Here is a 12,703-nt window from a genome sequence, read left to right as displayed (position 1 = left end):
GCACCTGAAGATTTTTAATTTCAGAATCAAGAGCCCAGTTTTCTTTTTTTCTTAACCTTGTTTGAGCTGTCACACACCATGGAGGCGTGTGACTGATATGGTGTCCGCGGCCCACCCCCATGGGGACAGACATCCCCTCCCTTAGTACCTGCTGCACTTGACTGCCGTCCTGGTTCACCTGGTGGGAGAGACAGGGTGATTAGGCTGACGAAGCTGGGGGTGGGGAGGAGGTAGAAAAGGGGGTGAGAGGTCAAACAGGTCCAGGGCATCTGAATTCCCTGCTGTGCCAGTGCCTGGCTGGGTCCCTCCTTGACTGTGCCTCAGTTTCCCTGTCAATGAAGCTGGGAGGAGGCAAAGATAACATAACACCACGCCGGCAGCCCTGTTTATCGGGTGCTGCCTTGTGCCTGGTTCCACACAGGGGGCTCTCGCACGGTCCTATTTCTTCATAACCCGCTCCACGAGGTTGGCGTCAACATGACCTTGTTTCGTAGCTAAGAAAGCTGGGGCTCGGACAGGTAGCCTGTGAGTGTGTTTGGAGACCTGCAGCCAAGTCCCTTTGACACGATGAGCCTTCTACACCTTGGGCAGCCGATGGAGTCAGACAGACCAGGGCCTGGGTGCTGGACGCTGACCAGCTGTGTGCCTTCTCCGCTCTGAGCCCCAGTGTCCCCGTCTGTGACATGGGGTGATAACGGGGCCTGTGGAGCATGGCTTCCTTAGGGAGAGGCATTAGCAACTCACCGAACATTAACTGAGATCGACTGTGTTGTGTTTGTTGGCTGCCCCTGTGACGTGTGTAGCCGGGTCTGGCACACACGGTGGGTCCCTGGGAGATGTAATCGGTGTCACGAGAGGCCCCGAGCAGAGTGGTAGAAAGCAGCCCAAATGCCTGGATGCGAATCCTGCCTCTCCCACTTCCTGGCTGTGGGAGTTGGGCATGTTTTAGCCTCCTGACACCTGTGTCCTCAGCTGTAGAACTGGGTTTGTATTGTCCCTGTCTCAGGGTTGTCGTGAGGATTAAGAGTAAGGGAAGCATCTAGAACAGTGCCTGGCACACAGTGATTGCTATATGAACGTCTCTATGATTTTTATGATTATTTTTCAGCCCCCTGTGGCAGATGCTGTTGGCTAACTCCTCTCACTTGCCCTCCTTCCTCCTTTCCCACAGACCCTTGACTCGGTTTCCCTTCTGGGTAGCCTGTAGTTCAGGGAACATGGGCCCATGAGACTTGAGGAGACTCTGCTGGACGCTGCAGGAAAGGTCTCCCTGCTCTCGGAAAAGGCACTCAAGCCAGAGAAATCCCGTTTTCTGCCTCTGGCAGAGTCACACAAAGAGACGCTGTACTACAGCAGATATCCTGGAACTGTGAGAGGGGAAACTGAGGTCAAATCACCTCGCTGAAGTCACAGGTGGAGACAGAGAGGGACAGAACCTGGGCTGGGGATGCTGGGGAGCTGCTAATTCTTCAGCCCCAGGGACAACTGACCCTGGACCACTTGTGGTGTGAGGTAGTGAATGTCCACGTCCGCCATGTTCCCGTTACCAGCTGCCAGAGCCAACCCACTGAGGACCCGCATGCTCACCAGCAGGGCCCGCACAGCCTCGGCCACGGCCCCCTTCTCCTCTTCCAGGCTCCGGATCTGCTCCCGCAGCTGCCTCAGCTCCTGCCACGTCGTGATCTGGGGGTGGACAGCGCAGGAAAGGATATGAAGCGGCCACTGTCCTTTGCCTCTTCTGGCTGGAGGCTCATCCTACCAGCCACCTGGACCAGCGGTGGCGAGGCAGAGACCCCTCGCTGTCCCCTGGTTGCCAGACCCCGCTCCTTCTCCTCAGTCCTAAGGCCCCCTGACGTTTCTCTTTCTCAGTCCCTTGGACTGGACAACGGACCCAGAGGAGAGCTGAACAGGACAACATCCTAGGGGATGCAGAGCACGAAGACGAAATGACCTGAGTGGGCTCTGAAGGACACGGAGCCGAGGCCCCCACAAGCACTTGCCTTTCTGTTCCCACATGACAGCGAAACAGCCTCTAGCCTAGGGCCTGTCACAGCAACTAGCCCCACACTCTGAAACACGGGGGTCCAGAGCCGCGAGAGAGACCAGCACCCCAGCATCATTTCTTGGACACACCTACTGTCGTGGAGGCCCTCTGTGAGCACCCTCTGTGAGTCCGGATCCCTGGGCAAACCCCTCCGTCCCCTCTGGGTGCAGTTTCCCTTGGGCAAAATGGTACAGACACTGTCTCACCACCCCAGGGTGGTGGGGGAGGGAGGTGGCCACAGGGTGGGCTGCTACTCGCTTGGCGGCTGCCCTGGACGGACCCTGGACACGTCACACTCACCATGTGCAAAATCGACTCTAGGAACAGTATCTCCCTCCAAGTCTGCTCCTCCTCCTTAGGGACAATCCCACCCACTCCCACCCACAATCCAGAGCCCTGGGCCTCCTCCTGGATGCCACCCCAGCCCTGTGGCCAGGCACCACGTTCTGTCCTTTCTGCCTCGTGAACATCCATCAGGTCTGTGCTTCGCCCACCCCACCCATTGTGCCCATTCCCGACTCCATCATTTCCCACGAGGATCCCTGTCCAAGCCTCCCAGCCATCAGGCTCGCCCCCTCCAGTCTGGTCAAAGTTCTTACACAATCCCTCTCCTGCCAGAAAGCACTCACAGGTCCCCAGTGCCCCTAGGAACAAGTCACATCCCTTGCTATTGCCTGCAAAGCTATATGCCACATCCTTCTTCACACCCGCCATTCTACTTTCTATGAATCTGACTACTCTAAGTACCTCATGTAAGTGGAATCATATAGTATTTGTTTTTTTTTGTGACTGGCTCTTTTCACTTAGCATAATGTCCTTGAGGTTTATCCATGATGTAGCACGTGTCAGTATTTCCTTCCTTTTTAAAGCTGAGTAATATTCGTGTGTGTGTGTGTGTGTGTGTGTGTGTGTGTGTGTGTACACGTACTACCTTCTGTTAATCCATCCATCTGTTAGTGGACACTTGGGTTGTTTCCACCTTTTGGATGTTGTGAATAATGCTGCCATGAACATGCACGCACAGAAATCTGTTTCAGGTCCCTGCTTTCAGTTCTTTTGGGTACATACCCAGAAGTGGAATTGCCAGGTCACATGGAAACTTTAATTTGTTGAGGAACTGCCAGACTGTTTTTCCACAGCCACCGAACATTTATTTACATTCCCTTTAGCAATGCAGAGGGTTTTTAAGTTCTCCACATCCTTGCCAACACTTGATAGTTTTTGTTTTTTTGATAACTGCCATTCTAATGGGTGTCTAAGCCAGCATGTTTAAAATTAAACAGACTGTAACAAAACATAATGTATTACACAGAGTAAGAGCAAGAATTGTTAATGAAACTTTGGTTTCAATCTGGGGTGTGTGTACTGGGTCAGGACGTGAAATACACTTCTTACCCTTGGCCACGAAGTTTGAAAAAGGCTACTAAAGGGTGTGAAACTCTAAATTACCTTCATTTCATCCTACATCTAGGCTTTAGTAAGTGCTGGTCCCTCTACTTGGGATGCTCCTCTCCCGTTTCCCTGGCTAACCTTACAAACTCCACAGATGTTTGCCTAACACCACCTCCACCTCGTGAGAAGCACTCCCAGTACTGTGTCCTCTGTTGTCCTCATAGTACTTACTAGAGATTATGTTTTTAATTGTATGTTAAATATCGCTCTTTCACTAGACTGTGAACTCAGATTACCTTGCTCATGAGTAAGCACAGCACTGGTAGTTAAGGCTGCGTTCTGGGGCCAGACAACATAGGTTCAAATTCTCACTCTGGAACTTAACCAGCTGCAGGATCTTGGGCAAGTTAATTAACTTCTCTGAGCCTTAGTTTCCCCTCTGATAAAATGGGGACAATATTGGCACCTATCTCACAGGGTTGTTGCAAAACTTAAGTGAAGCTAATACGTATAAAGCACTTAGAACAGGATAGTAAGGGAACCCACGAGAGGGAGGGGAGGATTTGGGGTCCCCACCATCCTCAGCACCCCAGCAGGGCCTGGAAGTATAGTGACCCGGGTTCTAGTTCCTCAAAAGGTAGTATTATATAAGTGCTAGGTATTTTATAATTATTCACCACTTTATCCTCAACAGCTGGAATAGTAGGTACTCTCTAAATATCTGGTTAATAGAACCATTCATTAAATAACCTTATTTAACTGCCTACTTCGTGTAGGTCAGGTGCAGGACTCCATCGCTCACCAAAAGCCAAGAACCAACCCCTTTTCTCTTCCTCGTCCCTCCAACCCCGACCCGCCTAATTCCCATCCCTGTCTCCCCTTTTCCTTTGGATGTGGACGCAGAATAAGCCTGGCATGATGTCACGGGACATTTGCACAAAGTTCCTAGCGCAGTCGGTACCCAGCAGGCTTTATGGAACAGGCGCATAATAGGTGTCTAGACAGCAGGCCTTAGCACCCGGTGCACAACCAGCGCTTCCGTGGGAAGCAAGCACAATACGCTCGCTACACTTGGGCAGGAACTAAAATTCCGGCCAGGAGTCCGCCCCCTGCTGGAGAGTATCTTGCAAGCCTACTTCGTCCGTAAAGCCAACAGCCAATAGGCAAAGCGCCCCGGCGGACGGCTGCCCCGCGCAAGCGTACTCACGATCGCCGGCAGGTCTTCCGGCCGCAGCTCCCCTTTGCGGAGCTCGAGGGTACGCGCGGCCTCTTCTGGGCATGCGCACAGCGGCTCCATGTCCAGCTGAGGGAGCGCGCTGTAGCCCTCGCGTGCATGCTCGTACAGGAGGTTCCGGTGTCCTTTCTCCGTCGCGAAACTTCTTCTTGGGTTCTGGTTGCAGACGCAGCCTCCCCGAGGCAGGAGCCCCTGGCAGGCCACCAAGGGCCGCAAGCGCCGCGCTATGGACGCAGCCATCTTGGACGAGGGACAAGGAGTCACGCACTTTTCGTCCCGCCCACTCCGCGTTTAGACCAATTGCAAAGCAACCGTCCTGCTCGAGACGAGCCAATCAAGACCTTAGAAGGGGCGAGCACCTCCCGTATCTCAAAAAAAATTTTAAGTGACAGAAGTTAACCGAGGTTGATTCTGTTGTGGCCCAATCGTCATCTATGTCCCGCCCCTTCGGAGTCCGCGAGAGGCAGAACCAGCCAATCCCTGCGGTGCTAACCCCCGGCAGTGGCTGAAGCTGGATTTAGCGTGTCTGCGGATCCTGCTGGGGTCGGTGAGGTCGATGGAGTCCTGGGGTCTTCCAAACTTCCCCAGCCCTCTGCTCAGTTTTCACTTTCCTCCAGTATGCGAGAGGGGGCGGTTGGGTTCCCGAGAGTCTACTCGGAGGAAATTTCTTAGATTCAACCAGAAGACCCCGAGAGCGGGAATGGAGAATTTGGACCCTCGCCCTTCTGCGGCCGCTTTTCCCTTCTCTTTTCTGAGTCTCTTATCCCCTCAGGGGCGCTGCAGGCGGCGGGATGTCCTGGTCCGGCTTTCTCCGTAGCCTCAACACGTCCCTAAGTTATGGTAAGTGGGGGGCTTGGGCCGCAGAAACGAAGCCGGATGAAGGTTATCTCCTCTGGGACTTGTGTGCCTCGACCGCAACCCCGAGGGAATCAGGGTTTTAAATCAGGGTTGGTTACGCGCTGTGCTTTGGCGGAGCTCGGGCTGCAGTAGCAAGATGTGAGAAGTTGTTGGGTTGGGGCTACTACACAGCAGGCGAGTACCAGGAGTTGGAGTCAATTATTTATTTCTTCAGCGAATGCCGCACCTGCTAAATACCTTCCGTAGGTGAGACATCCAAGCAAGGCGTTTAAGTCATTCATTCAGCTGATATTTTTCAAGAGTTTTGTAAATGTCAGGTAGTGAGAGTGACGCTTTATTTATGAACGGATTCATTTAATAAATATAAAATGCTTCGCATGGGCCATGCCCTTTGTGAAGTATTTCAGTCACTTATTCACTCTGTAAACCTTTATGGAGCACCTTCTGTTTGCCACTCACCAAGGATCACAAGGCTTGGGCAAATCAGGCCTGCACCCTGCCTGGGGAATCTGGGTGGCTTGACATGCAGATCTCATGGTAGTCTCTTCTAGAAATATCTCATCCTGTTTGAGGATCCTTCTCTAACTTGAGATATGAGGACATATGGAAATACACAGTAGGGCCAGGATCTGCCCTGGATGTGGAGGGAAGTGTGAAGTTTAAGTGTGAAAGGACATCTGTGCTTATGATAAAAAGGATGGACCTCAAAGCTCTGGACTGGAAGCTTCAAGAGAGTGTGGCTCAGTCACCACTGTGGCTCCACTGTTGGGACCAGGGCACATTAGGTGCTCAATGAATGTTTATTGAAGTGAATCCAATTATCTTTGAATCTTTTTACATCCTACATCCTACCTGTGAGCAAATCTCGTGGGGCCTCATTTTGTCTCTTACTGTGAGTAAGATGGCACCACAGGAGGGCTTGATCAGGGGAGGTGATCAGACTCAGGTGCGCCCAGGGTCCCTCTGGTTGCGTGTTGGAGCGGATGGTAGGAATGGGGAGACCTGGGAGGAAGACACAAGAGGGTGGACAGACTGCAGTGGGTGCAGTGGAGGAGGGAGAAAGGGTTTATGTGAAAGTTTAGCTGACAAGATCTGCTCACGGAGGTTGAAAGTGGGTGTGACCGAAGGAGGAAGAGAGATACTCCCCGGAACACCCACAGCGTTGGTGTGGGGAGCCATGAGTTAACATAAGTATGATGCAGGAAACAGTATGTGACACAGTGTGAACCTATTTGCTTTTATTATTCTGTTTAAACAGCATTAAAATTAATACCTTCTTTGCAGAATAAAATGAGTTAATTTATGTAAAATCTTTAAAATAGAACCTGACATGTGTTGCTCAATAAATGTTATTACTATTGTCTGTGAGCACCCCTAGATATAAAGAAATGCATCCTTGTAAAGCGCTTGGAACGGTGCCTAGAACACCAGAATTCAGTCTCTGATACTTATCTGTTCATTGGGGTAATAACTCCCTCCCTCCATCCTCTCGGGTGTGTCTCTCCAGGCCTAGCCCTGGCCCCCCGGCTCTGGGCCACCCGCCCCATGGCCACCCTGAACCAGATTCACCGCCGGGGGCCTCCGAAGTGGCCGTCTCCCGGTCCGGGTCCCACCGAGGGCCGGCCGCAGCTGAAGGGTGTGGTTCTGCGCACGTTCACCCGCAAACCCAAGAAGCCCAACTCGGCCAACCGCAAGTGCTGCCGCGTGCGGCTCAGCACAGGCCGCGAGGCCGTCTGCTTTATCCCCGGAGAGGGCCACAGCCTTCAGGAGCACCACATCGTACTTGTGCAGGGCGGCCGCACCCAGGACCTGCCAGGCGTCAAGCTCAAGGTTGTGCGTGGCAAATATGACTGTGGCCATGTGCAAAAGAAGAAGTGACTGCCAGGGCCACGCATGCTGGGGTGCATGTGGAACAAGAGCCTTCCTGCAGTATCCTTGAGCAGTCGCTGGTCCTGGTTCAAATCCTGTTTCCACCTCTTCCATCGGAACCACCATCAGCCCCTGGGGGTCCTGGGTGTAAATTGGAAAAAGGTGCCCTCTGCCAACACTCTGGTGTCCACGTACAGAGTGTTGGTGCAAGGGGCCTCTTCCGCTGTGACTGTACACTACCACCATCTGATGGGAAGGGCTTGTAATAAACACACAGACCCTGTGGTTGTGATGTGTACGCCTTGCCCGTTATTCGCTCTCTGTGTGGTCTTGGAGGCTGACATCCCCTCTGGGCCTGAGTTTTCTCCTCCACTCACATCATTTTTGTTGGGTTTGGTGAAGATTAAATTAGACACTACATGCAAAGCACATGCAGATGGTTACATAACTGTTTTAAGCTTTGGAATCACAGACCTGGTTCCCCTTGGGGGTGGTGGGGCTGGGAAAGGAAAGCCCCACCCTCAAGCTTCCTCCTGAAAATGGCAGTAATTGTAATGGTGAGGAAGGGACATTGAAAGGATTAAATGGGGTGCACTGCTCCCTAAGTGGAAGCTTCTGTTATTCTCAGACTCGGCACACGCCTGGCTTCCAACCCTGCCTCTAGCGCTTAGCTCTGTGGCTTTGGATTTATTGGTTCTAGTCCTTGGGCCTGTTTCCCCTCTTGGAAATGGTCCTGAGAGTAATACTGGCCTCGCCTGACCATGTGCTTGGCCACCACGGTGCTTACATCCTTGAGTTCTGGAGCCCGACGCCTGAGCAAGCCCTGCCTCTCCTGCTTGCTGGCCAGATGACCTTGGGCAGGTCACTATACTCCGACTAAATGGCTTCAATTACGGTGCCTGACTGAGCTGTTTGGAGAACTGGCGTGGGAGCTGCTCAGTGCTGCCTGTAGCCCGCCTCGGTTTCCAGCACGGCATTTAGCACATCTCCTAAAGTTCTCATGATTTCCAGGAAGTTCCCATGAGGCCTTTTAGGATCAAGGTGGGGGGCAGATGAGTGCACTGAGTACAGACAAGGGTCCCCCACAATCTCATATTTAGCACCCACTTTATTGAGCTAGTTTGGTGGCTGTGCCCAGCTGGAGGAAGCCGGAGTTGGAACAAGAGAGCTTTCCTTCACGGCAGGCCTTGCTCCTGGAATCTGTGTGCAGGTGGGCTCAGAAAAAAAGAGGGTTGTCCCCCACAAGACAAAAGCCCCCCCAGACACGGGCAGGAGGTGGGAGTGGAGGACGCTTGGGGGTCAGCAGGAACTCCGCCTCAGGAATTCTGCAAGAAACAGTGCCAGTGTCGCCTAAGGGGAGGTGCCGATGGGCAGTGGAGGTCTCATGGAACCTACAGCTGAATCCCAGAGACTCCCTGAAACAGAAGTGGTTTCCTTAGATGCCCCGTTGATCCCCTCAAGGACAGGCTGCCCCAACTGGCTTCTGCTCCCCACCAGCAATCAGCTTACCCCGGAAACATGCCATCAAGATTCACTGTCCCAAGTTGTCGGCAGCTGTACCCCATTAGAAATCCTGGTTTGGCCTTAGTTTTTTGACTCAGTCTGCCAGCTGACATCCACATGTGAGAGAAAACAATTTGCAGGCAAGGTAAAAGTCTCAATTATTCCTTGAACTCCCCTGACTGGAGAAGCCGTGAGCAGCCTGGTTGGACCCCTGGTTCCTGGAACAGCATGTGGGCCACTGTGCTGAAGCAGCAGAAAGTGGGGTTCGCTGGGGGCTGGCCAGGAACAGGCCACAGGGACCCCCCCCCACGCCGTCCCTGGGCATCCTCTGGCTCCCAGCTGCAAAGCCGCCCTTGATTGGCATTGATATCCGGCAGATGGCAGTAGGTCCTGCAAGGGCTGATCCGGCTGGCGGGCTAGGACAGGCGGATCCGAACCCTCACGCTGGAGTGTGGCACAAGGGCGCCAGAGCGCCCCGCCCAGGCACGTGCGTCTCTCCCGTACTGCTCAAAGGACACGTAGCGGATGCCCTTGCCAAAGCTGGTGAAGACGTGGGAGACCTGAGTGGGGAAGGAGAGCCAGACGGTGAGGACCTGTGGGCTCCTCTTCCTCCTCCTGGACAGATGCTCCCCGACGCTGAGTCGGGGCCAGCCCCTGCTCTAGGCACTGGGAATACAGCAGTGTAGAAAGCAGCACATAGCCCCAGCCCTGGTGGAGATGACTAGCAGGGGACACAGGCACTGAGGATAGATGGGGGTAAGAGGCAGAGGGGATTCTGCAGGAGGGTGGGGTTGTAAAGAGCGAAAGCAAAGTCCCCACTGGGGTGAAATTTGAGCAGAGACCTGAAGGAGGGGAGGGCACCATGTGGGAAGCTGGAGGAAGAGCGGTCCAGACGGGACCAGTCAGTGCAAAGACCCTGGGGTAGGAGTGTGCCTGGAGCAGGGTGGGAGCAGTGGGAGGGGGTCAGGGAGGTAATCGGCAGATGGGGCGGGGCCTTCAGACCCAGCTAAGACTTTGGCTTCTGGCTTTTAAAAAATTTTTTTTTATAAGTTTATTTGAGCCAAACTGGCAACATATGCCAGGGTGTAAGATCTCAAATGCTCGCTCCCAGTTTCTGGCTTTTTTATCTCTTCCAGTTTCTTATTGAGCTAAAATTCACCTACCATAAAATGAACCATTTTAAACTGTACAATTCAGGCGTTTTTAGTATATTCACAATGTTATGCAACCATCACCACTATCTAATCCTGGAACATTTCCATCACCCCAGGGGAAAAACCTTGTACCCATTAGTCACTACTTCCAGTTCCTCCCTCCTCCTACCCCCTGGCAACCACTAATCTGTCTGCTTTCTGTCTTCATGGTTTTACTAATTCTGGACATTTCATATACCTGCAGTCACATATGTGGCCTTTTGCTCCTGGCCCGTCACTTAGCATACTGTCTCCAAGCTCCGTCCATGTTGTAGCCGGGATCCGTACTTTATGTCTTTTTATGGCTGCGTCACAGGACTGGTTTTCACTCTGAGATGTAGCCATGCGGTAACTCACAAGAAGGGGACACCTGTGATCCGATTAACTTTTTAATGGGATCTTTCTGGCTGCTGAGTCTGGGTGTTGGGTGAGGGTTGGGGGAAGGAGATCGGGAATGGAAACAAGACCACCTGAAAGGTTATGGTAATAACTGAGGTGCGATGATTATGACGACACAGGCTTAGGAGCCAGCGTTGGCTTGAATCCGGCCCTGCATGCTCTATGGGGCCAGTGCCTTCCCAGCACTTAGAGCAGTGCCCAGTGCAAGTAGGTGCTCGACCAATGTACTTCGCACCACTAGGCTGTTGTGCTAATGAAGTGAATTAATAGGGCCAACTCTTGGAACATGTACTAAGGGCTCAGTGTTTGTTAGCTGTTATTATAAATATCCAGCGGTGATGCAAGCCGAGAAGGGAATCTGAGCAGGGTGAGAGGTTTGAGCAAGCAGGTCAGGGGTAGTCTGGAAAGCCGTCTGGACCCACCTGCCGGCAGCCTCTCTCAGTCCACTGAAGGACCGGGTTGGGTGAGGCGGAGAACTTGACCACTTCGTTTTCGTACACGTCCAGTAGGCGGACCCGAAGCCGGTAGATGCAGCCGCAGTTCTCCCGGGCACCCCACCTGCCAGGTGGCAGTGAGCCTCGATGCCGCCCCCACCCATCCAGTTTCTGGGATGGAGGGAAGGAGGCTGAAGGCGGGGCTCCCTGAACTTTGATGAGGGCCACGCACGCCCACCCCATATGGAGAGATGTCAGCTTGGGGTTCTGGGGTAGGAGCCTGGGTGCTCCTGGAGGTGGAGCCAGAGCCTGAGGGAGGAGCCTGGGTGTTTCTGGGGAGGAGCCTAAGGGAGTAGGAATCTGGATGCTCTGGGGTGGCCACAGCTCTGTGGAGGAGACAGGGCCCTAGGATTTTCTGTGGAGGTGCAAGAGCATGAGGGTGGAGGAGCTGGGGTGATTTGTGAAGGAACCAGGGTGCCCTGGAGAGGAAGGGGCTCATCGTAGTCCCTCAGGCACCAAAGCCAGCCAGTGCCCCCAGCCCAACTCTGCCCCTTCTGAGTCTCAGTGTTCAGAGTACAGTGCTCCATATCCTTCTGAGGCCTTGTTGTCCACAAGCCCTTAGGGTCAGCGCAGAGTTGCAGGCGATGGGGGTGGAATGGGTGAGGGAGACACCTTGTTTCAGACCAAGCCAAGGCAGTCAGCGGCCCCCATGCCAGGAACCCTGGAGCCTGCTGGGTAGAGGGTGGGGAGGAGTGCAGAGTGGGGGCTCTGGGTTCACTAAGGCTCCACTCCTCCCTGGCTCTGCAACGATGAGATCATCACTTTTCCTCTCTCAGCCTATGAAGAAGGTACCGTAACAGTGGTTAGCCCGAGGCATTGATGGGGGCACAAAATGAGCCCCTTTTGCAGGACTGCGGCCACCACCATGGGTTCTGGGGGCAGGCTGCCATTTTTAACTTACCAGTCAGCCACACAGATCTCGATCTGGGCGCTATCCAGCAGCTCCTGCCACATCCCCTCCATTACCAAGTCCACAAGCTGCCGCTTGAAGCACCATCTGGGAAGGGGAGATGGTGGTGGTGGGGATGGAGCAGACTGGAAATCACATCCCCCCAGAAGGCTCCCCCAACAACTCTTGTCTAAAGCCTGCTCCTCAGGGTTTCCTCTCTAGACAAGCTGTATGCTGGGCTGGGCGTCCCCATTGGCCTCTCACATCCCTCTACCATTCTCTACCCCACCCTGGTCTCCAAGAGGCTGACCTGGATACGGGCCTGTCTCTAATATTTGTGGCGACTGGAACCTAAATATAAACGGAGGCCCACATTGAGCAGGGACTGCTGGGGCCTTCTAAATTGCGGGGGCCCAAGGTCTGAGGTTTTTTTTTTTTTTTGCCTGTATGGACTCATCTCCCTTACCCTCTACTTCCTGTTGGGTTAGCCAACGGGAAGCTCCAGCAAGAGACAGAAGGGAGAAAAGAGTAAAATCAGGGTATTTATCTTCCTGGCTCCCTCTCATGGGATCACAGTGGGAATGCTGTGTCTCTCAACAGAAGGGGACAGCTCCACAGTGCCCTCTCCTCAGTTTTCTCTGTCTTAATGTTTCAGTAACTGCTTCCTCTCCTTACCCTTGTCAGGCCTAGGGGTGGCAATGACCCTTCTCTCCACTGTTACTAGCCTGGGGGTCATGCAGTATCCCATGTGGTCTGCCTACACCTTTGTAAACAGCCCTTCAGCCCTCATTTGAATATGCCATAATAATGTAGATAGTATAGTACTGA

The 12,703-nt window shown here is 53.3% G+C and overlaps 3 protein-coding genes across 7 annotated transcripts in view; 1 reads left to right on the top strand and 2 right to left on the bottom strand.

Moving 5' to 3' along the window:
* Positions 1 to 4,943, bottom strand: part of SARS2 (seryl-tRNA synthetase 2, mitochondrial) — a 10,346-nt gene extending 5,403 nt beyond the window's left edge. For both annotated transcript variants that reach the window (XM_011372251.2, XM_011372249.2), the window contains exons 1-3: positions 4,644 to 4,943; positions 1,588 to 1,683; positions 149 to 178 (exon numbers count right to left, since the gene is read on the bottom strand). In XM_011372251.2, coding sequence (XP_011370553.1) covers positions 149 to 178; positions 1,588 to 1,683; positions 4,644 to 4,910 — 393 coding nt within the window. In that variant the 5' untranslated portion in view covers positions 4,911 to 4,943. The remainder of the gene's footprint in view (positions 1 to 148; positions 179 to 1,587; positions 1,684 to 4,643) is intronic.
* On the top strand, positions 4,940 to 7,695 carry MRPS12 (mitochondrial ribosomal protein S12). Of its 4 annotated transcripts, none has more exons than XM_011372254.2 (3): positions 4,940 to 5,213; positions 5,443 to 5,510; positions 7,036 to 7,695. In XM_011372254.2, exons 2-3 carry the CDS (start codon positions 5,462 to 5,464, stop codon positions 7,404 to 7,406), a joined length of 420 nt encoding a protein of 139 aa, XP_011370556.1. In that variant the 5' UTR covers positions 4,940 to 5,213; positions 5,443 to 5,461; the 3' UTR covers positions 7,407 to 7,695. The 4 variants fall into 4 exon arrangements, with proteins under 4 accessions (XP_011370556.1, XP_011370555.1, XP_011370554.1 ...); XM_011372253.2 differs by having other exon boundaries at positions 4,940 to 5,217; XM_011372252.2 differs by having other exon boundaries at positions 4,940 to 5,222.
* A 792-nt stretch (positions 7,696 to 8,487) lies between these two features.
* The window catches only part of LOC105300228 (F-box only protein 17-like), a 7,523-nt gene continuing 3,307 nt past the window's right edge, over positions 8,488 to 12,703 (bottom strand). The window contains exons 2-4 of the mRNA XM_023537914.1: positions 11,888 to 11,983; positions 10,915 to 11,050; positions 8,488 to 9,460 (exon numbers count right to left, since the gene is read on the bottom strand). Of these exons, the coding sequence (XP_023393682.1) occupies positions 9,317 to 9,460; positions 10,915 to 11,050; positions 11,888 to 11,983 (376 nt within the window). The 3' untranslated portion in view covers positions 8,488 to 9,316. The remainder of the gene's footprint in view (positions 9,461 to 10,914; positions 11,051 to 11,887; positions 11,984 to 12,703) is intronic.

The sequence above is a fragment of the Pteropus vampyrus genome, unplaced genomic scaffold (assembly GCF_000151845.1).
Source record: "Pteropus vampyrus isolate Shadow unplaced genomic scaffold, Pvam_2.0 Scaffold203, whole genome shotgun sequence".
In the NCBI taxonomy this organism is placed as follows: Eukaryota; Metazoa; Chordata; class Mammalia; order Chiroptera; family Pteropodidae; genus Pteropus; species Pteropus vampyrus.
The sequence above is the reverse complement of the archived record's forward strand: the minus strand, read 5'-3'. Positions and strand labels throughout refer to the sequence as shown.